This window comes from Peromyscus californicus, unplaced genomic scaffold, assembly GCF_007827085.1.
Source record: "Peromyscus californicus insignis strain IS unplaced genomic scaffold, ASM782708v3 Scaffold_7__1_contigs__length_154581171, whole genome shotgun sequence".
NCBI classification, from domain to species: domain Eukaryota; kingdom Metazoa; phylum Chordata; class Mammalia; order Rodentia; family Cricetidae; genus Peromyscus; species Peromyscus californicus.
This window is the reverse complement of record NW_026294595.1, coordinates 97145871-97169533: the sequence shown is the minus strand read 5'-3', so window position 1 is coordinate 97169533 and position 23663 is coordinate 97145871. Positions and strand designations below refer to the sequence as shown.

Sequence of the window (23663 nt, the reverse complement as noted above, 5' to 3'; positions counted from 1 at the left end):
GGATGCTGGATCACCTGGGCCATCTGTTTTTATTGGTATCTGGTCCCCTTGTTCTGAAAATACATGAACTTTTAAAGGCAACATAAACTACAAGTATGGAGTATGTGGTGTGTACAAGTCAGTTAAAGATTTTTGTTGTGGATATTGCTCTGTATAAATAAAATGCTGATTGGCCAGTAGCCAGGCAGGAAGTATAGGCGGGACAAGCAGAGAAGAGAATTCTGGGAAGTGGAAGGTTGAGGCAGAGAGACTCTGCCAGCTGCCGCCATGAAAAGCTAGATGTAAGGTACCAGTAAGTCACGAGCCACATGGCAACTTATAGATTAATAGAAATGGGTTAACTTAAGATAAAAGAACTAGATAACAAAAAGCCTGCCATGGCCATACAGTTTGTAAGCAATACAAGTCTCTGTGTGTTTATTTGGTTGGGTCTGAGTGGCTGCGGGACTGGTGGGTAAGAGAGATTTGTCCTAACCGTGGGCCAGGCAGAAACAGAAAAACTCTAGCTACAGATAATCATTTTTTTTAATGTTTGAGCAGGTAAAATATACATTATGTGTTTTGTAGGGGTTTTTTAAGTTTATTTCTTTATGTTTGTAGTCAGGACTTTCAAGGGGTCTTCCTTGATCAGACCTGATCATCTTTAACTTTGAACAAATCCACAGCCTTTCATCTCCTGTGGAAATAAAAGCATAACCTCTCCCCTAAAGTAACTCATCTTTTGACTTACATTTTGAAGTCAAGACATTAAAATATATAGGTTAGTTTAATCCAGCAGCTTTTATAATCCAATGTCTCTTGGCAGATATTGCTCCTTCCTCAGCAGTCAACACAATAATTCAAACAACACAATAACCTTAAGTATCCAGACTCTGTGTATTTTCCATCTTTATGTGGCTTTTTTTTATATTACTTCACTCCCTTTGAAAGGACTTTATCATTTTTAAAATTATTTTTTTAATCTATGACTGTATATATTCTTCATCTTCTCTTTCCTAAGCCTATGTATATTTTTAAACACACTATAACTCATTGAGAGGCTTTTTTCATCTGAATCTGTCTCTACTGCATATCTGTAATCTTTTTCTGACCACATGAGCCTTTAAACTGCTAAACAGCATGGCTAAGACCTCTGCCTCTGTTTCAGTAGCTGGCTCCCTCCCACAGGCAGCTGCCAAGAGATGCTTTTGTACTGCAGCCATTGTGAGAGACTGTGGGAACTCACTACATAGCTTATCTCATGATGCACTGGTGACTCAAGCCCACAGGAGACATCCCTGTACCATGGCCGGCATGAGACATGAGACTAGGAAGCTGCTCTTAGCTCCATTTCTAGGGGTCTAGAACCCTTTCCGAAGCTCTCTCTGGTTTTATGTGGATGTAGTTGCCAAACATTTGGGTGCCATTTATAGGTAGAAGTTTTTGTCCTGCAAGCCATTCTCAAGCAACCACACAGAGACTTAATATTAATTATAAATGTTCAGCCAATAGCTCAGGCTTGTTACTAGCTCTTACATTTAAATTAACCCATATTTGTTATCTGTTTTGCCACAGATGTTTTCTCAGAACAGCATGCCTATCTTGCTTCTCAAGTCTTCTCTGTCCTTCTTTCCAGCATTCTCTCTGCCCCCAAAACCCTGCCTAGCTATCAATTTACTTTTTTTTAACAATGCAAGCAACACATTTTCACAAGCCTACCTTTTTTATTTAGACAAAAAGGGGGAAATGCTGTGGAATAACCCTTTTGTACACTATAAAGATTTGTCACTCAAATTGGTTTAATAAAAAGCTGACTGGTCAGTAGCCAGGCAGGAATTACAGGTGGGACAACCAAACTAAGGATGCTGGGATGAAGAAGGGCAGAGTCAGAGAACATGCCAGCAGATTCAGAGGAAGCAGGACGTGCAGAAAATGAGTTAACAGGCCTGAGCTATCATGGGAACTGGCAGGCAGGAAAGAAAAGACCACCTACAAATGTACATAAAGAGAAATATATACTGCTGTGTACAGAATAGTGCTTGATAAATAATTCCGCATGATTCTGATGCTTTTATTAGGTGCATAAAAAGTAGTCTGTAGCTTGAGTTTTCCTGACTGGCCCACAGTCAGGACAAATCTCTGGCACCCGCCAGTCCCACAGCTACTCAGACCCAACCAAATAAACACAGAGACTTATATTGGTTACAAACTGTATGGCCGTGGCAGGCTTCTTGCTAACTGTTCTTACAGCTTAAATTAATCCATTTCTATTAATCTATACCTTGCCACGTGGCTTGTGGCTTACCGGTACTTTACATCTTCCTTGTCCTGATGGCGGCTGGCAGTGTCTCTCTGACTCAGCCTTCCACTTCCCAGTTTTTTCTCCTCCTTGTCCCGCCTATACTTCCTGCCTGGCCACTGACCAATCAGTGATTTATTTATTGACCAATCAGCAACACATTTGACATACAGACCATCCCACAGCAGTAGTCTTCATTTATAAGACCAAAATCAGACAAAGGTCACAGTTGGTACTGATAAACTGAATCCACAACAAAACTCACTGTGGACACATCTACATTACATTCAATGTCTGCGTATTTACACAACACTCATGGTAAAGTCAGCATGAAAGGAGTGCCCAGCGTTTCAGCTCTGTGCATATCTTATCTAGTTTCAAAACAAGGGCAATTTTTTTCCAGTCAATTTCTATTTGTTGAAAATCACAGCAAGACTATTATAAAAAGGTTACAGGTTTGATTATTATATCTCCACATTACTGAAATACAACCAAAGCTTTAGGGTTTGATCACCTATCATATTTCTGATTTACCACTGAACTTAAAGTAGTGGATAATAATGTACTTCTTTGTGTAGATTTATCTGTTTCTATATAATGCGGATGAGTGTTTTGCCTACATGTGACAAAGTGTACCACATGTGTCTCTGGTGCTGGCAGGCCCTAGATGAGGGCACTGGATCCCCTGGAACTAGAGTTACAGATGGTTGTGGATTGCCATGTAGGTGCTGCAAAGAGAACTTGGGTCCTTTGTAACAGCAGTCCATGCTCTTCACTGCTGAGCCATCTCTCCAGGCCATCTTTCTCGTATTTTAAAAAGTCTTTAAAACTTAATATAATTCTGAAAACACATGTGCCTTGCTATTCATTCATTAAACACGATTTATTTTAATACAGGTCAAAAAGTTCAATTAATTAACCAGGACTCTTTCAATTTCCCACAGCTAAGGTTCAGTTTTAAATCTGATTATATATCAAGAGCAACAGTGGATAGTTTATTCCTTAAGATTAATTCCACAAATTACTGGGTAGTTTTGAAACTATTCCACGGCTTATAAATGTAAGTCACTGAACAACCTATACTTCTCAAACTTCTATGGGCTCCACGTCAGAACTAGTAAGAACTGAGGATGTTGGTATTTTCTCAAGTTCCCAGGTGAAAAGGACACGTGCCTTAGTGTGGGAAACCTTGCCGGTAGTGACTAGACCTGGGAGCATCTCATCCTTTAAGGTACACCAGAATCACTGGGGGAAACTTTAAGCAAATCAAATAAAGAACAGATTCACTTCAACAGACTGAGGGAAGCGCCCAGGGACAGCATTTTAAACAACCAGCACCATCAGTCTAAAATCACCATGAAAAACAATCTACAGCCTTTGTCAGATGTCAGATATCTTATTACAACAGTACATTCTGTAATTTAATGACACTGCCCTGCAAGTCCCAGTGGCCTCTGCTCTGGGAGTAACAGCAAGTGACTAAAGGTAACAGCCTTTCAGATAGACACTTTGTATACTTAAACAGAAGGTCGAGAGCAGTGACTTGTCGGAATACAGTTCATTCCTTAAAGAAGGAAAAGGTCTTTCAAAGAAGTAGTTAAGCCTTTAAACTGTTTTCAGCATCATTCATCTTTAATGATCTCTTTATCGTTTGCCCAGTATGTGATCAGAGGTAGTGATTCCAGCTCACTAAAGGTGTAACATGGAGTATAAAGACAACATTCTGCTCAGACACCTTTGTAGTTCTGGACTGCTCACACACAGTAGGTTTAGAGCCCAGCTCACACACAGTAGGTTTAGAGCCCAGCTCACACACAGTAGGGTTAGAGTCCAGCTCACACACAGTAGGGTTAGAGCCCAGCTCACATATAGTAGGGGTAGACCCCAGCTGTGTATGAAACACTAAAATGGGAAAGCATACTATTGATGTCTAACAATGAAACTTCATTTGCCCTACAGAGTAAGTTCCCACATATAACATCGAGACTGTAACTAAAGGTACTCTGCTACCTCTCCTGTATACTATTTACCAACATTCCACCCACCCTGTAATTACACATGACATGAGTAACAGCAGATTTTGTTTTACTTTAAAAAGCGCTGAGCCAGACATGGTGGCGCATGCCTTTAATCCCAGCACTTGGGAATAAGAGGCAGGTGGATGTCTGTAAGTCTGATGCCAGCCTGGTCTACAGAGTGAGTCCAGGACAGCCAGGGCTTTTGTAGAGACTTCATCTGAGAAAAAAACAAAAAGCACAGACATGCGCATCAGAGCATCTGGCAGGTCCACCATCACTGCACAGCTTTAGGTATGGATGGAATCCTGCTTAGAACCCAAAATCTACATAAGCACCAACACTGAAAAACAGAATGGCTGGAAGAATCTGTCTGGCATCCCCTCCCCTAACCCATATCTAAGGTGCTGGTATTTCCAGTGTACACACACTTCCTGTATTCTTCACAAAGGCTTGGTGGTTTTCTTCCTGGGAGATTCCTTGTGATCAGACAATTAGAATTTCTCTTTAAGCAATGAAAAGCAATTGCCCAAAATCAGTGTCACAGCGCAGGAACGGCCTGTCATCACAAGAGGAGAAAATGAAACTTTTTTTTTTTTTTTTTTTTTTTTTTTGGTTTTTTTCGAGACAGGGTTTCTCTGTGTAGCTTTGCGCCTTTTCCTGGATCTCACTTGGTAGCCTAGGCTGGCCTCGAACTCACAGAGATCCGCCTGGCTCTGCCTCCCGAGTGCTGGGATTAAAGGCGTGCGCCACCACCGCCCGGCGAGAAAATGAAACTTTAAAATCGACTCTCAAGAAGCTCAAACACTTGTACTCATGAACTAATATCCAGACTCTTGTAATAACCAAAGTGTTTTTCAGTTTACAAATGATTTAAGATCAAAATAATGTTAAAATTAAGCAAAAGTTGAAAATGTAAGTATCAAAAACAAGGCTTCTTGAGTGAAGTGAACTGAAGTCACAGAGACACAGCAACCCTGGCAAGGATTTCAAACATGCCCTGACAGAAGGTACCATCCGAGTCCTCTCTGTGCCCAGCACTGGAGAGCCAGGGGTATGACAGGCAGCAGACACCCACAGCGCGGCTTCTCATGTCCTCTTGGCTGGCTTGGCCGTCAGCTGCTTTTCCCTTTCAAATTCCTTTTCCCTCTGCTGTTCCCTTTCCAGCTCTTCTTTCTGCCTCTTCTGCTGCAGCTTAAGTGCTCTCTTCTGTAGAGAGATGAGGGGGGGGGGGGGGGGGGGGGGCGTGGGGAATCAAGGGTTAGTCATGGCAGAACTTAAAAATAACAATGTTTGACTCGAGTTAATCAACACACATTAGTAAATTCCATGCTTAACTTTTAAATTTATCTGGAGTAATTTAAGGTCCTCTTAATCTAAAACAACAACTAAAACTTGACTCCAAGCTCACATTAAATGTGAATTGCAACTTCACATGCACTGGTGAAGGAGTCAAGAGACTTCATTTTTAAAGGGAAACAATGCAGCATGAGTTAGTACCTCACTGTGCACGAAGTATAAAGTCACAAGATGAATACTGAAGAAAACAGAACTCCACTTTCAAAGAGCACACAGTGTTTCCACTCACTTTTAACTTCGATGTCTTCTCATGGAGCATCAGCATCTCCTTCCTTATGTTCACCAGCTTGGCATGATAGTGCTTCGCTTCCGTGAACTCAACAGAGCCAGACAAAATAAAATGTCAACACCTAAACTACAGTTCATCCTTCCTGAACTAGTCAATTTTAGAACCTCAATTTTGTCCATGTTTTAAGTTCTATGATGCAGATTTCATTTGACCATTAGCAGGATTTTGAAAACATTTTATTCAATTCAGCTGACAAAAAAATACCTATTAAAGATGGGTATAACAGTGCACTCCTTGATCCTGGCACTCAGGAGGCAGAGACCATTAGATCTGTGTGAATCTGAAGCCAGATTTGTCTGTATAGTAAGTTTCAGGCCAGCCAGGGTGCCACACACACGCACACATTCTCTCTCTCTCTCTCAAAAAGGTTATTAAACATAAAACAGACACTGATATTAAATAGAGTATAAACAACATTTTCCTTCAAAAACAACCCACATAACCCAAAAATTAAGATAGTCACTACTGCCTTTTTGAGAGAACAAGGCAGCACACAAGACAGTTAGTGATGTGTCTTCCTGTCAGGAAAATGCCACAAGCCAGCACACAGGCAGTTAGTGATATGTCTTCCTGTCAGAAAAATGTCAGCCAGGGCACAGATTCTAAAAGCATGGCCAACAAACGCAGTCATATTTCTTGGGTTTTTGAAGTCAGAATGACCACACAGCCACTAACGGACACCATTGCTCTCCCAGCGTTAAAGTGCGGACTCTGCATCACAGCCTGCAGTCAAAACGGTCCTATTGGGAGGAGCTGAAGGTGATGGAGGCCCAGACAGGTGGGAAAGAATGGAAAGGGAACCTTATTCTCAGAAACAGAGAGAGAGGAATGAGAAACGGGCCTGTCGAGAGGGAGGAGCTACCTCTCACATAGCTGCTAGTAAGACAGCTCAGAGACTGTTTATGTCTGTGAGCTTTTAAGGCATTCCTGTTTCCAATTCCTACGTGAGAATTAAAACCACTCTTGGGCAAAGGGAAGAAATACGTAAAAAACAAAAACAAAACAAAAAAAAAAACTCAGTTCTGTCCTTCCAGGTTGATACAACAGAATTTTGTTCATTTATTCAACTTTCACTCATTCAAAAAATACCCATCCAATCGAAACATCAATGCCTAGGAAAAAACAAGTGAGTGAGTGTGGCCATGCTCACTTCCTCCACAAGCAGTCAGTCAGCTGCTGAGAAGACTGCACTCTCTACACCAAGCCTGTCAATCAATGCTGGAGAACACTGGTTGCTATGTAAGGGAAATAGTCTGACCCACATCTGTCATACAAAATCCACTTCTGAGTGTGTAGGATCCCTTGCAAAGTCATGGCGGCAAGCGGTTCCTAATGTACAGGAAGGAAAAGGAGCAACACAATCTTACCTATGCTAAGCAACAGGACCTTGCCTATGCTAAGCAACAAGACCTTGCCTATGCTAAGTCTCTTTATGTTCCCCTAAGAGCTTCTTGTGAAATTCAACTATCCAACTACTCATCTTCAATGTGTCCATCTTGCCATGGCATTAGAAATACAAATAATTAAATATTAATTAAGAAAACCACATAACTGACCCTTCAAAAGGGACTACCCTTTCCTTAATGGTAAACACAGTGCCTCAAATGTCCCTTACTTTCTGTTTTCTTGTTATGTCATTTCATGAGATCCACAATACAAATAAGTTGAATTTCCTAATACATCTTCAGCATGTGAAAGACAGCAACCATGAGAATTCTAATACAGCAACCAAGAGTCTCTGTGAAAAATGACAAATTCTACACATAAAAGTTAGAGGATAAGATCATCAAAATGCAGAGGTACAAAGCTTTTCTAAAATAAGATCTTGATAAGGTGCATAAGCAAAATCGTACTTACCAAAGCATTGATGTCCAACATGGAGTGGCATTCTTTAAATTTTGAAATCTCTTGTTCCAGTGTATCTAGTAACACAACTTGGTTCTGTCTGAAACAAAAGCACACAGCCAAAGCAAACTTTACATTTTCTAAGTATTGTTTCATTACAAGCAATCACATTCATTCCAGCTAATAAGCAAAGCTGGAAACCCAGCTGGCAATACAGTGCCTCTCTAAGACATTCTTGCCTTAGAATAGTCTTTCCCAATATCATATTGCAAAGACATATTCTGACAACTAAGTGTATGCTTTACTTTTGTCACAATTTCAGACTTTAATAACAAAAATAACCAGATTAATTGACAAGTATTTTACTGTTTTAACAACATTCTGCACTCTCCCCACAAAAGCTCTCTAGCATTTTACTCATGAAACTCAATTCTGTCTGCATCCTAAAAACTCGAGCATTCTCAAAAAGTAAATTAGAAACAATGGGCTTCTTGATTTGGCACTGGGAAAGCTGCAGGGTTGAAGGATAGAACTTCCTCAGGGGTAAATGAGCAGCTCGTTGGAGTCAGCACAGGACTAGGAAGCATCCGTGGCCTTCCCCTCACAGCTGTGTGGCCTTGGAAGGTCCTGTTACTGCTCTTGCCCTAACTCTCACTACACAAGGAGAAGGTCAGACCAGACAACTTTAAGGGTTTGCTAACATTTGGATTCCAATCCTATGAGAGAGGAAGCTAACTTCCTTCCTACTCCTCACCTGACCAAATATGATCACAGGGTTAAGTGCCAGAGAAGGGTCACCTAAATGAACATTTTAAACGAAAATATAATGTGATTTGTTGCAAAAAAGTGCAGTGAAGGTGAATCAGCGATGAGACTGAAGGGCAATCGTGTTCACCATCAGGCCTGGTTCTGGGCACCAATAGGTCACAATCTGTCCCTTCACGTCACACTAGGGATCACAGAAGAGGAAATACAGAATGGAGAACAAAATACCCAGCAACTTGCCAAATACAGGACAGCACAAGGCAGGAGGTCACCCCTGGAAAACCATGGGGTGGGGCGGAATAAGTAATGAAAAGCAAAGTTTCGGCATCAATAAAAGCCATCGGCCAGATCGAACAAGACAAAAAGGACGCAAATACAAATATCACTCATGACAGAGATGATGATCACTGCTGTTATGGCATTTAAAGGACAATAAACTCCAACAAGTCTGAACACACATTAGATCACTTTAGATGGAGCAGATCAATTCATTCAAAGACACAAATTATTCAAACTCACACAAGGACCACTCATTCTCAAATTTTCCTATAAAGAAACTAGACTCTCTAGGAGTACTCATTTCACTTTTGACATTTAGATTATGAGTTACTCCATGAATCTCATTTACAAAACACAGAAATGCTCAACGATTCAATGTTAAAAGACAACACTGTCATACTATATGCTACTACCAAGTGACCTCTGACTACACAGAGGGAATCCATGCACAGCTGGCTTCCTATTGGCTTACGTGAGTTCCTGGAGGGCTTGCTTCGACCTCTGCAGATCTGGTAAGTAGTGAGACAGCAGGCCTCCCACCAGTTGCTCCACAGCTTTGTCCTCTACAGCGAAGTCCTCTATCAGTCCTTCATCTGGAGAAGCGTCACTTAAACCTGTGCTCAAGAGAAAACCAAATTTAGAAAGCTCGAATGCTGCTGTGCTGTAAGGAGGCTGGGGGAGCACAGCCAGGGAGGAGGGAAAAAGCCCACAAGGAACAGAGAGGGTTTGCACTCTTAGCACACCCTCTCCTAACTACAGCAGTCTTTTCTTCTAAATGTGTACCTTCTGAGCTTTCACTAAAAACATGGCAAAAAAATGTTTTTGTGTTGTTTTGAGTTTTTCTTATTTTGAAACAAGATTTCCCTGTGTAGTCCATGCTGGCCTAGAACTCTCAATCCCTCTGCCTCAGTTTCCTAAGCTGTGTATCACCAAAACTGGAAAAAAAAGTAATTTTAAGATGAGAGTATAGAACAAAGTCTAGAGTCAAAGGACATTAGCATATTTAAATTTTAAATTTTACAGGTTTATGTAAAATTTATGTTTCCCAAGGATTCAGACTGAAGGATGAGTTAACAATTACTGAATTAATGAATTCTTGAATACATCAATGCTTTGAAAAGCACGCAGAAATTAACTAAACAGATGCTGGTGAGGCGGCTCAGTGGGTCAAAGTGCGTGCTACGCAAGTCCAACCACCAGAGAGAGAGAGAGACAGAGAAACAGAGAGACAGAGAGAGAGAGACAGAGACAGAGACAGAGAGAGAGAGTAGTACTGTAGAATCCGCTGCAGTAAACAAAGGAAAGCCAATAGAAGAGTCGAACACAATTTCAAAGTTTCATGAGAGAGTAACCTCACACCACTAACAGAAGATCAGACATCGGAGGCTAGGGAATCTAGCTCTGCCGCAGAGCACTTGCTTAGCACGAAGCCCCGAGATCAATCTGCAGCACCTATCTCCATCTCTCACCCGCTCTCTGACATCTGCTTTTATTCCTATGCATGCTACTCTGTGCAAAAAACCTAAGAGTGGCCCAAGCTGCAAGTAGGTACTACAGGATATTTACAGACACAACGGAACAAGCCCTGAAGAGGGCACGTCATTAAAGAAAAGCATGGCCAGGAAATGCTGAGGGTGATTTGTAGTTTCCTATTTCTGGAACAGAAAATGCTTTGAGTGGTGATGTTCTCAATCTCACAAGGACGATGGTGTACATGAACAGTGTCCATCCGGCTGTATAGCAAATCAACCCTTTCGTTCAGTGAATGTCTTCGAGCAGTAATGCTTAAATCTCTCCTGGAACTATGGGGACGGGGAACGGGTAAAGTAATGCCACCGAGTAAGTCAGACTATTTCACGAGCAGCTAGGATTGGATAGTTCTCTGAAAATCGACCGTCTTTCTGACAAACTCATCCCCAACCACTGACCCTATGACAAACAGTCAAAATACAACACAAACTCACATTCTCAATACCGACCGCACCCAACCGTGCGTTTCCCCGCGCGACCAAGGTTGCCGCGCGTGGGTGCCCAAAGCAAGAGGGCAGCCTGCGCTGGAGTCCCACCCACTCGGTCCCGGCCCAGGTGGGCAGTCGCCCCCCAAACAGCCGTACCCAGCGTGGGCTCGCCGGCCTCCATGCTGTCGGAGGTCCCGGTCAGGACCCCGTCCGGAGGCGGTGGCACAGGTACACTCATGTCCCCGCTCTGAGCGCCGCGTAAGGCGAGTTGAGTGTAGCTAAGAAGTCAAATGCCAGAGGTAGGAACCTAACCGCTTCGAGCGCCCAGACGGCCAAAAGCTGCGGGTGCACACGGAAGTGACGAAAGCGGAAGGCGTCGCTCGTTACCCAGACAGTCAGGAAAGCCCGCCCCCGCGTCAGCGCCGCGGACACGGATCTGCGCGTGCGGGTTCAGAGTCGCAGAGGGTGGGCGGTGGGAACCGGAAGAACGGTCCCAGGACCAGACGTAGCCCCAACCCGGTGAACCTTTTCAGTGTTGCCTTCGGTTTACGCAAAAGCCTGAAGAACGTGAACCACAGAATTATTCAGTCCTGTGGGCTTGAGCGTTGCTTAGACTCTCTTCCAGTTGCTCGCAGATGGCGTTGTCTTTGTTGGAGCAGCGTTTGAACAAATTAAGCCAAATTACCAAAAGCACCTGCTGAGATCCTGTGGGATGACATCATGAGTTCTGACGGAACGCACTTAGATGCCGGCTGACTCAGCTCCACAGCAAATGTAACGATCCTCCCCCGTTTTGGAGACTCTCACCTCTAGTAGCCTCTAATGTTGCTCCTTAAATTACCTGCTCAATTTAACATGCTGTAACCAAAGCCATCTTTAAAAACAACAATAATAATAATTATTATGTCACGCCTCGGGAATGCACTGGCTCCCAATTGCCCTCATCAGTATGTTCACACTGTTTCTTTTTAGCCACTTTTCAATTCAAGAGTAGCACCTCTTTACTCTCTAAGGTAGGACGTCCACAGCCTAATTCCACAGACCTCTAAATACATTGGGGTGCATGGCAACGAATAAAGATTACTAGTTAACTCTACCGTAAAATAGGAAGGCTGCAGGGCTAGAAAGATGGCTCCGCGGTTAAGAGCACTGGCTGCACGTCCTAGAGGACCTGGGTTCAATTCCTAGCACCTACATGGCCCCTCAGAATTGTTTGTAACTCAAGCTCCAGAGTTCTGACACCTTCACTCAGATACACATGCAGGCAAAACACTTATGCACATAAAATAAAAATAAATAATTTAAAAAAAATAGGAAGGTTACTGCATGAGCCCAAGGTAACAGTCTTTAAAACTGAAAGGGAGCCGGGCAGTGGTGGCACATGCCTTTAATCGCAGCACTCGGGAGGCAGAGGCAAGCGGAGCTCTGTGAGTTCGAGGCCAGCCTGGGCTACCAAGTGAGTTCCAGGAAAGGCACCAAGACTACACAGAGAAACCCTGTCCCGAAAAACAAAAAAAAAAAAAAAAAAAAAAAACCCTGAAAGGGAGGGCATCAAAAAAGGGATTTGACTATAAAGGATGATTAAAAAGATGTTTAACACTGGTGAGTTTGAAGACAGAGGAAGGGAGTCTTCAATCTGAATGGTGGGTGACCTCTTGAAAGAGGTAAATCGATTCCTCCCTAAAGCAATGAAACTCAGCCCTGTGAATTACCTGGATTTTTATTCCCTGTGAGGTGGCTGAACTAGAGAATTTATAAAGTAATTGTAAGCCCCCAAGACTTGTCTGTTTCTAGCCCTTTCAAGGCCTACCTACCCTTTAGAAAGAAAAAAAAGCCCAAGATCAAGATCAGGCCACAAAATTCCTCCATTCCTAAGCCAATTCCTGGAAACCTCCACCACAAGCCCCAAGAAATCCTATATGAACCTTGCCTCCTGTTTTTGCTGCTTCTCACTCGAGCAAAGGCAGCCACCCTCTTGTGTCTCAATAAATTTGTGTGAGGTTTGTTGTGCAGTGTGACTTTGTGGTATTCCCAGGCTCCCAACTGCCAGGATGTGTTTCCTCTTAGAGCTATAACATTCCCATTGGGGAAACATTTCCCCTCAGAACTGTAACACAGTAATGATTAGTGTTGTTATACCAATAGGAAAGCAATGTGCCACCCTTCAAACATCTTATGTACTCTGGGTATTCTAAAACAGTTCTTCATCTGTGCAGTGTGCTTGCTCCTGCTCCCAACTAGAATATTGTTTTTAAAAGCCTATTCATCTTTCAAGGTGCTCTGGAATAATAGCTTTTTGTTTTGTTTTGTTTTGTGAGGTAATGTGTCATGCAGCCCGGGCTGGCCTTAGACTCACTATGTAATTAAAGCTGGCCCTAAACCGACAGGAAAATGTTCTGATTACTGACTTGAGCCCCCACACTCAGGCATGCTTTTACTTGGGAAGTTATTCATGATCTCACTTCCCCCTTTCATTCAGAAGTTACGGTAATAACATTTCACAACTACAGGCATCCTCCTGCTATATAGCACTTGGCTCCTCCTTGCATTAGCCATTTCATGAATGCCAAATTAAAGCCCTTATTCACAGAGAACCAAAATAACCCTAAGTAAATGGGCTAATTAGTGAACTACTGATGCCCTAGCCCCTAATTCTAAAATCTGAATCATGTGGCATTGCCCCTGATAGAACACCTGGCATCCTTGGTTGTGAGTTTTATGTACCAACAGTGTGGTGGGGCCCTTAGGACAGAGCCATACCCTGTGAGTTGTCATTAGCTGCTTCATCTCTTGGCGTAGTATTAGGTATATTTCATGAATTTTTAAATATTGGTGATTTAAATTTAATGGGTGAAATAAACCGTTATATCCTGCCTGTCTTTATGATTTGCTTTGCTCTAAGGAGAATTCTTGTTAAAAAATTTAATAGTATTTTTCAACATTTTAACATTGTAACAAAAATCAACTAAATAAACAAGGAGTTTGTACTGACTCATCTTGCTTTTATGCTAAACTTTTCCTTCTTTTTTTCTTACAGATGGCAGTTCAATGTGCCACTTCTTTGTTAAGGACCCTCTGCATGTGACACAGAGCTCAAAAGCAAAATGCTGGAATTCGATTGCAAAGAACACAACAGTTTGTTGAGTTGCATTATGTCTTTTGAAGTGCCTTTAGTTTTCCCATCTCCTTTTACAGACCAAAGGTATATACTCCAAATACCTTAATGTAATATTTCTTAGAATTAAACTAGGTGCCTTAGAGGGTATACTAAAAATAGAACTCTGGTTCCTGTCCACCAGAAACATTGTTATGTACCATATTCCATAGGTTACATTAGAGTTTGTCTTGATGTTACATATTCTGTGTTTCGAAAATGTGTAACAGTGTTCTGTATTGTTCAGACAATGATCTACAATAACCAAACTTTGGGTTTTGAGAGAATGTTTATTAAATATATATTAAGCCAAAGTAAAAGAATAAATAGCAAGTGAATGGGTGGACAGATGGAATGATGGATGGATAAATAGCAAAACACAATCAAATCAGTAGCTCAAAATATCCAGCTGAAATTCACTGTGGAAGCCCCATTATGGCAGCCAGCTAAAGTTCCCCAGTGAGAGTCTCAGGCATGGCAGAGTGTCCCCATAAGTAAAACCTCCAAGTGAAGGAATAAAGAGCCACAGATAGGAGTAACATCATCAAATTGGGAGCTCACAACAACCATCAGAAACCAGCTGGAGAAGTTGAGGCAGTCAGCTGAGGTTCCTGATGCACTTTCTCTCTACTGATGAGCTTCCCATGGCTGAGTTTCTGGCTTCTCTTTCCCACTGCAGGCACTTTCATACCATGGTAACCTCTGTTGGAAATGTCTTACCTTCTCACTGTTCTCAAGGACATGACGTTTTTTACTTTGTGTTGACATCCTTGTGCAGGCCAGCCTAAATCCAGACAAGGGGCCTTGGAAAATATGTGCTTGGTTCTGAAATGAGGGGAAGGTCATACAAACATAATCTTTACTTCTAGAGACAGTTTCTCAGTGAGCACATGGAAGTTTATCAATACAATGTACATGACACCATCATATTATCATAATAATTCCCCTGCCTTGAATATTCTCAGGACTCTTTTCACACACACACACACACACACACACACACATACACACACACACACAGACCCCTGCCCCGTGCACCCTGATGTTCATCAAGAATGAATTTGAGATGTCAATCTGGTTAGATTCCAAAGCACCTAGGTTACTCAAATGCACCTCTGGGTGTGCCTTTGAGAATGTTTCCAGACCATCTTCACTAGAAGAGTGAGAGTAGACCTTCTCTCAATGCAGGCAGTATCCCCACATGGGCCAGGTGCTTTGGGACAATGCTTTTGTACACTGGTTTAATAAAACACTGATTGGCCAGTAGCCAGGCAGGAATTATAGGCGGGATAAGCAGACAAGGAGAATTCTGGGAAGAGGAAGGCTGAGTCAGGAGATGCCAACCCACTGTCCAGGGAGCAGCATGTAATGGCACACAGGTAAAACCACGGAACACATGGCGACATATAAATTAACAGAAATAGGCTGAGTTTAAGTGTAAGAGCTACTCAGTAGTTAGTTTAAGTGTAAGAGCTAGTCAGTAATTAGTTATATAATTAATATAAGCCTGTGTGTGTTTACTTGGGTCTGAGTGGCTGCAGACTGGATAGGATACAGGAAAACTTCCAGCTACAGCCAGGAGCCAAGATGGACTACTAGGAGCACAGGAAAAGGCCTGGCAGCAAGGTATTCTGTGTCTGTTTTCTGGCTATCACTGCAAGATGTTGTTAGGGTCCTGGAAAGGTCCCACAAAAGACCATCATCCATGTATGCGATCAGCAAGAGCATTTTTATTCTAGCATGCTGGGGCCTGCCGTCCCACATAAAGGCAAGATGGTGAAGACCCCAAGAAAATTGTGAGCACAACCAAGGGGAGGTACTAAAACAGTTAGGTCACTTTAGATATGATTGGCTCAAGCAAGTGTCAATCATACTAGTATGTTCTAATTGGCCAGGGCTAATCAAGGGCTGGTCAGGGCTACAGTTTTCCATTTGGGGGCAGGCCTAGACAAATCCCAGGTTTTGTCCCTATTTAGTTATCATCTTGAGCTCTTTATGGCTTATGCCAATGAAGCTCGAACCTAATTAGTCTTAACAATAAAAAAAACAAGAGTCAGATATCGAGGATGAAAGCTGAAAGATCATAGAAGCAGAGCAGCAGCCACTAGAAAGACATCTTACCTCTACGAATCCTCTGACTGAATGAAGGGCCAAGATCCTGTCTCCACTTACCTTACATTCCTATCTCCACCTCCCTAGTGCTGGGATTAAATGCATGAGCCTCCTATGTGCTGGGATCAATGGCTTGGTCCTCCCAAGTGCTGGGATTAAAGGTGTGTTACACCACTGCCTAGCCTCTATGGTTAATTAGTAGCTAGCTCTGCCCTCTGATCTCCAGGCAAGCTTCCTTTGCCAGAACACAAACAAAACATCATACAACAGGTCAACAGGCCTCCTTGTCCTTGCTGTTATGGGGTGTTGGAGATTGCTTGTTCATGGCTCTTCCTCAGAAACTGCTTGCTCAGTTCCAAAAAGCAGGGACCAAGGTCTAGTTCTTAACTGAGTTATTAGAACAGGCTGTCATGATATTTGCCTGGCCCTCTCAGTGTGAGCTGCTCTGCTCACCACATACTCCCTACTGTGATAGACTGAAACTCCTGAACCCATGATTGACCATGGTAGACCAAAGCCTCTGAAAATGTGAGCCAAAGTAAACCCTTCCTACTTTACATTGGCTTTTCTCAGTTATTTTGCTGCAGCAATGAAGAGCTAATGAACACATCTGGCAACCACTGGTCTCTTTATTTAGTCTCCATAGTCTTGCCTTTTCAGAATGCCATATAGTTGGAATGATATAGTACATAGTCTTTTCAGACTCATTAGTGTGGTTCCACATAGCATATGTATTTAGGTTTCCATCAAGTTTTTTTACAACTTGGTAACTCATATTTTAGTGTTGATTTAATTAATAATAATTTAACTAATGAATGTGCATATATAAATATATGTGTGTGTGTATATTTGTCCACTGAAGAGCAAAGATCTTGTTGCTTGCAAGTTCTGCAATGATGAAAGAATATGCTATTAATGCCCATGTGCAGGTTTTTGTGTGGACATATTTTCAAATCCAGTGCATAAATATAAAGGAGTGGGATTTCTGGATCTTAGAATAATATGTACAATTTTATAAAAAATGACAAACTCTCTTCTAAAATGATGCTGCATTTTGCATCCAAAGCGGCAGTGAATCAGGATCCCATTGTTGTTTTTTAAGATTTCTTTGTATGTATATGGGTGTTCTGCTTGCATTTGTGCCTGAGCACCATGTGCATGCAGTGGCCACAGAGGCAAGAAGAGGGCATCAGATCACCTAGAACTGGAGTTACAGACAGTTGTGAGCTGCCACATAGGTACTGAGAATCAAACCTGGGTCCTCTGGAAGAGCAGCCAGTGCTGGTAACCACTGAGCTATCTCTCCAGCCCCAAGATCCCTGAACTGTGTCCACTGCAATGGATGTGCAAGTATGGTGCATTGTTTTAATTTGTAGCTCTCCAATCAGAACATCTACATGGGTGTCGTTTACCATCAATCTGTCAGTTTAGAACTTTTTCCCATTTTTAATCAGGTTGTGTCCTTTGTTGTTGTTGTTGTTGTTGTGTTGTGTTGTTTGTTTGTTTGTTTGTTGAGAAGGGGTTTCTCTGTGTAGCCTGTTCTAGGAATCATTCTGTAAACCATGCTGGCCTCAAACTTAGAGATCCACCTGTGTCTGCCTTCTGAGTACTGGGATTAAAGGCGTGCTCCACCACTGTCTGTCCAGGTTGTGTTCTAGTTTTGATGGTTTTTTAAAGTGTTTTCTATATTTTTCACAATAGTCCTTTATCTGAAATGTGTCTTCAAATACTTTTCACTAATTCCCTTTCCCACCCCATTTATGTAACTTTTAAGGGAAGGTTTCAAGGGATCCTATGATTGTACCTTCCTGAAAACAGGGAAGATTCTCAAATCTTCCACAAAAGTTTGGGCATCATATTTAGGGGAAACATTTTGAAGTATGCAGCAGTGGAAACAAGAAGGGACTTAATGTCAAAGACCTACTTCAAGCCTGGTTTAAATAATCTTGGCTATATCAAAATTGGAGCAGGGGTTGAAAATAGAGCAGTCCAAACTCACCTGCACAAAACTAGGAATGTGTTGATTCACTGTACTTGATGTGGTTGCAAGGATTCAAGTCTATGCATTCTCTTGCATAAAATCTGGACTCCCTTCCCATCTGTCTTTGCAGTTCTATAGTCTGCCCTCCATTCTGTGGGCTTCACTGAAGTGGCTCTCACAATAAAGCAGGAAAATTTCCCACATTTTCATGTCCTTGCAGCTTCCAAGAAAAACCAACTCATTCTTAATGGTCAACTACATTTTAAAATATTACTCAAATTGGATCCAATACTTACCCTTATACCAATCTGATGCTTATCTCTATACCAACAAGAAGAATATATATACAAGACCCTAACAGGCCAATGTGGAGCCATATAACAGGGAAAGGTTGAAATCTTTCATTGACATTTCTTCCAGGAGTTTATGAAAGAAGTTGCACTGTGGAGGGTTTTCATTGTTATTTGTTCCTTAAAGGAAAGTCAGAATCCTAATATCAAAAGGGAGGAATTGCTTTAAACAAAGCAATAGGTTTCCGTTTTATCAGTGGTGAGATCTTAAGCAGGTCACTTATTCTCTCTGAGCTCCTCCCCCATTTTTAAAGATTTTATTTAATATTTAATTATGAGGGAGCATGTGTACATGAGTACCGGCACCCAGGAGGCCAAGGTGTTACACTCCCCTGGAGCTGGAGTTCTAGGCAGTTGTGAGCCTGGATGTGAATGCTGGGAACTGAAATCAAATCCTCTGGAAAGAAGCACTCTTAAACACAGGGCCAAATTTAAAATCTCCAAGCCCCAGAGCCATTTTAAAAATCAGTAAATAACCCCCTCCGCTGTGCTCCATATTCTGGCCCAAAACTCTGGCTGCTTTACCAGAGGTCAGGCTGGTCCTATGGACATGGCCAGCTAACACTCCCTAAAGCTGGCCCAACAGCCCCCAACTGCATTCTATCCCGAGCCCCATATCCCAGCCCACAACTATAGCAGAAAACTTCTGCTTTACTGGAAGCCACCCCATTCTAGAAATCCTAGAGATAAAGCAGGTACTCAGAACCCCAGAGGCCATACAGGTACTTGTAACTGCAGAGACAAAGGTGGCATCCAAAACTCCAGAGGTCTTGCAGGGCACAAAAATCCCAGTAGAAACATCTTACAGGACCTGAAGACTCAATAGTCACCAGAACCCTTGGCCACTTAGGCCAGAAGACCAGAGAGGAAACGGAAACTAAGGAACAAAACACCCACCTAACAAAGACAAACACAGTAATCAACACCTAGACCTACAATCATCCCAAATTCAGATGCCTAAACCTTGATGTAAGAACACAATCAATAATAGACAGAGCAATATGGCACCACTAAAGCCCAGCTATCCTATGACATCAAGATCTGAATATTCCAATGCAGCTGAAGCACAAGAAAATAACCTTAAAACCAACTTTGTGAAGATGATAAAGGTTCTTAAAAAGACAATGAAAAATCCCTTAAAGAAATTGAGGGAAAGACAAAATATTAGAGGAAATAAATAAATACTTAAAGAAATTCAAGAAAAAAACAAACAAGTGAAGGAAACTATTCAAGACTGGAAAATGGAAAAGCAATAAAGAAAACACAAATGGAGGGAATTCTGGAGGTGAAAAATCTGGGTAAGAAAACAGGAATTACAGATGTAAGCATTATCAACAGAATACAAAAGATAGAAGAGAGAATCTTAGGCATTGAAGATACAACAGAAGAAATCAATTCATTGGTCAAAGAAAATGTTAAATCTAAAACATTCCTAACACAAAACATCCAGGAAATCGGGAACACTATGAAAAGAACAAACCTAAGAATAATGGGAATATCCTAGGTCTCTGGGCCATGCAGCCTCTTGATCCTAGCACTCCAGTGTCAGGAGTGGGCTCACTCTCCTGGCATGGGTCTCAGGCTGGACCAGTCATTGGTTGGCCACTCCCACAATCTCTGTGCTACCCTTACCCCAGCACCTCCCATAGACAGGACAGGCTATAGGTCAAAAGTCATGTGACTAGTTGGGGTCCCAACCCCTACTTTGGAAGACTTGCATGGTCACAGTACATGGCCAGTTCAGGTTATGTATCCACTGTTGCTAGGAGTCTTAGCTGGGGTCATTCTTGTAGATTTCTGGACATTTCCCTTGCACCAGGTTTTTCTATCTGACCCCAAAATGCTCCCCCAGAACCAAACATTTCACACAACAACAACAAAATAACAGGAATTAACAATCATCAGTTATTAATATCTCTCAATATCAATTCCCCAATAAAAAGACACAGGCTAAAAAAAATGGATATGAAAACAGGATCCATCCTGCTGCTGCATACAGGAAATACACCTCAATGCCAGGATAGACATTACCTCAGAGTAAAAGGTTGGAAAAAGATTTTCCAAGCAGATGGACCTAAGAAACAAGCTGGTGTAGCTATTCTGTTATCAAACAAAATAGACATCCAACCAAGATTAATCAAAAAAGATGGAGAAGGAAATTTCATACTCATCAAAGGAAAAATCCACCAAGAGGACATTGAAATTCTTAATATCTATGCCCCAAATGCAAGGGGACCTACATTTGTAAAAGAAACCTTACTAAAATTTAAATCATACATCAAACTTCACACATTAGTTGTGGAAGATTTCAATACCCCACTCTCACCAATGGACAGTCCTCCAGACAAAAACTAAACAGAGAAATAATGGAGCTAACAGAGAGTATGACTCAAATGAACCTAACACTTATCTACAGAACATTTCACCCAAACACAAAAGAATATACCTTGTTCTCAGTACCTCACAGAACATCCTCCAAAATTGACCATATACTCAGTCATAAAGCAAGTCTCAATAGATACAAGAAAACTGAAATAACCCCTGTACCTTATCAGACCATCATGGATTAAAGCTGGACTTCAACAATGGAAACAACAGAAAGCCTACAAACTAATGAAAATTGAAAAACTCTCTACTGAATTGCCACTGGGTCAAAGAAGAAATAAAGAAATTAAAGACTTCCTGGGATTCAATGAAAATGAATGAACAGCATATCTACACTTATGGGGCACAGTGAAAGTGATGCTAAGAGGAAAGTTCATAGCACTAGGTGCCTTTGTAAAGAAATTAGAGAGATCTCATACTAGCAACTTAACAGCACACCTGAAAGCCCTAGAACAAAAAGAAGCAAACATACCCAAGAGGAGTAGAAGGCAGGAAATAATCAAACTGAGGGCTGAAATCAATAAAATAGATACAGAAAACAATACAAAGAATCAATGAAACATAGTTAATTCTTTGAGAAAATCAACAAGATAGACAAAACTCTATCCAAATTAACTAAAAGGCAGAGGGAGAATATCCATTAGCAAAACCAAAAACAAAAAGGGGATATACCAAGAAACACTGAGGCAATCTCAAGAATCATTAGGTCATACTTCAAAAGCCTGCACTCCACAAAATTGGAAAATCTAAAAGAAATGAACAATTTTCTTGATAGATATCACTTATCAAAGTTAAAACAGGATCAGATAAACAATTTAAATAGACCTATAGTCCCTAAGGAAATAGAAGCAGTCATTAAAAGTTTTCCAAAAAAAAAAAAAAAAGCCCAGGGTCAGATGGTTTTAGCATAGAATTCTACTATACCTTCGAAGAAGAGCTATTACCAATACTCAAATTATTCCACAAAATAGAAACAGTATGGAACATTGACAAATTCATTTTATGAGGCCACAGTTACCCTGGTACCCAAAGCACACAAAGATTCAACAAAGAGAACTACAGACCAATTTCCCTCATGAACATTGATGCAAAAATACTCCATAAAATATTTAAAAACCATATCCAAGAACACATCATAAAGACCATCCACCATGATCAAGGGGTCTTTATCCCAGAGTTGTAGGGATGGTTCAACATATGAAAATATGTCAATGTAATCCACCATATAAACAAATTGAAAGAAAAAAACATATGATTATCTCATTAGATACTGAAAAAGCCTTTACAAAAATCTAATACCCCTTCATGATAAAAGTCTTGAAGTGATCAGGGATACAAGGAACATATCTAAACATAATACAGGCAATATTCAGCAAGCCTACAGCCAACATCAAATTAAATGGAGAGAAACAAAGCAATTCCACTAAAATCAGAAACAAGACAAGGCTGCCCACTCTCTCCATATCTATTCAATATAGTACTCAAAGTTCTAGCTAGAGCAATAAGACAACAAAAGGAGATCAAGGGGATACAAACTGGAAAGGGAGAAGTCAAACTTTAACTATTTGCAGATGATAGTATACATAAGTGACCCCAAAAAATTCTACCAGGGAATTCCTAAAGCTGACAAACACCATCAGTAATATGGCAAGATACAAGATTAACTCAAAACAATCAGCCCTCCTATATACAAGTGATAAATAGGCTAAGAAGGAAATCAGAGGAACACCATCCTTTACAATAGCCACAAACAACAAAAAATATCTGGGGGTAACTCTAACCAAACAAGAGAAAGCAAGAACTTTAAGTCTTTAAAGAAAGAAATTGGAGAAGATATAAGAAAATGGAAAGATCTCCCATGCTCTGGGATAGGTAGGAGCAACGTAGTAAAAATGGCAATCTTACAAAAGCAATCTACAAATTCAATGTAATTCCCATTAAAATCCCAACACAATTCTTCACAGACCTGGAAAGAATAATATTCAACTTCATATGGAAAAACAAAAAATCCAGGGTAGCTAAAACAATTCTGTACAATAAAGTAACTTCCAGAGGCATCATCATCCCTGACCTCAAGCTCTACTATAGAGCTATAGTAAAGAAAACAGCTTGGTATTGGCATAAAAACAGACACATAGATCAATGGAATTGAATTGAAGACCCTGACATTAATCCAAACACCTATGAACAACTGATTTTTAACAAAGAAACTAAAATTATACAATGGAAAAGAGAAAGCATCTTCAACAAATGGTGCTTGTATAACTGGATATCGACATGTAGAAGATTGCAAATAGATTCTTATCTATCACCCTGCACAAAACTCAAGTCCAAATGGATCAAAGACTGCAACATAAAACCAGATACACTGAACCTGATAGAAGAGAAAATGGGAAGTAGCCTTGAACGCATTGGCACAAGAGACCACTTCCTAAATATAATACCAGTAGCACAGATACTGAGAGCAACAATTAATAAGTGGAACCTCCTGAAACTGAGAAGCTTCTGTAAGGCAAAGGACACCGTAAATAAGACAAAACAGCAGCCTACAGAATGAGAAAAGATCTTCACCAGCCCCACATCTGACAGAGGGCTGATCTCCAAAATATATAAAGAATGCAAGAAACTCAAATAATCCAATTAAAAATGGGGTACAGAGATAAACAGAAGAACCTCAAATGACCAAAAGACATTTAAGGAATTGTTCAACATCCTTAGCCATCAGGACAATGCAAATCAAAATAACTCTGAGATACCATCTTTTACCTGTCAGAATGACTAAGATCAAAAACGCTGATGACAGCTTATGTTGACGAGGATGTGGAGTAAGGGGAACATTCCTCCACTGCTGGTGGGAGCACAAACTTTGGAAATCAGCATGGTGGTTTATCAG

At 41.2% G+C, this 23663-nt stretch overlaps 1 protein-coding gene across 1 annotated transcript; it reads right to left on the bottom strand.

The window, feature by feature from the left end:
* Nucleotides 1–1773: 1773 nt before the first annotated feature.
* Nucleotides 1774–11140, bottom strand: Bloc1s6 (biogenesis of lysosomal organelles complex 1 subunit 6). The gene is made up of 5 exons (XM_052724824.1): nucleotides 10945–11140; nucleotides 9303–9444; nucleotides 7799–7886; nucleotides 5882–5968; nucleotides 1774–5502 (listed from the first exon to the last, which is right to left on the bottom strand). The coding sequence occupies exons 1-5, from the start codon at nucleotides 11024–11026 to the stop codon at nucleotides 5383–5385; spliced, it is 519 nt and encodes a 172-aa protein (XP_052580784.1). The 5' UTR covers nucleotides 11027–11140; the 3' UTR covers nucleotides 1774–5382.
* Nucleotides 11141–23663: the final 12523 nt, after the last annotated feature.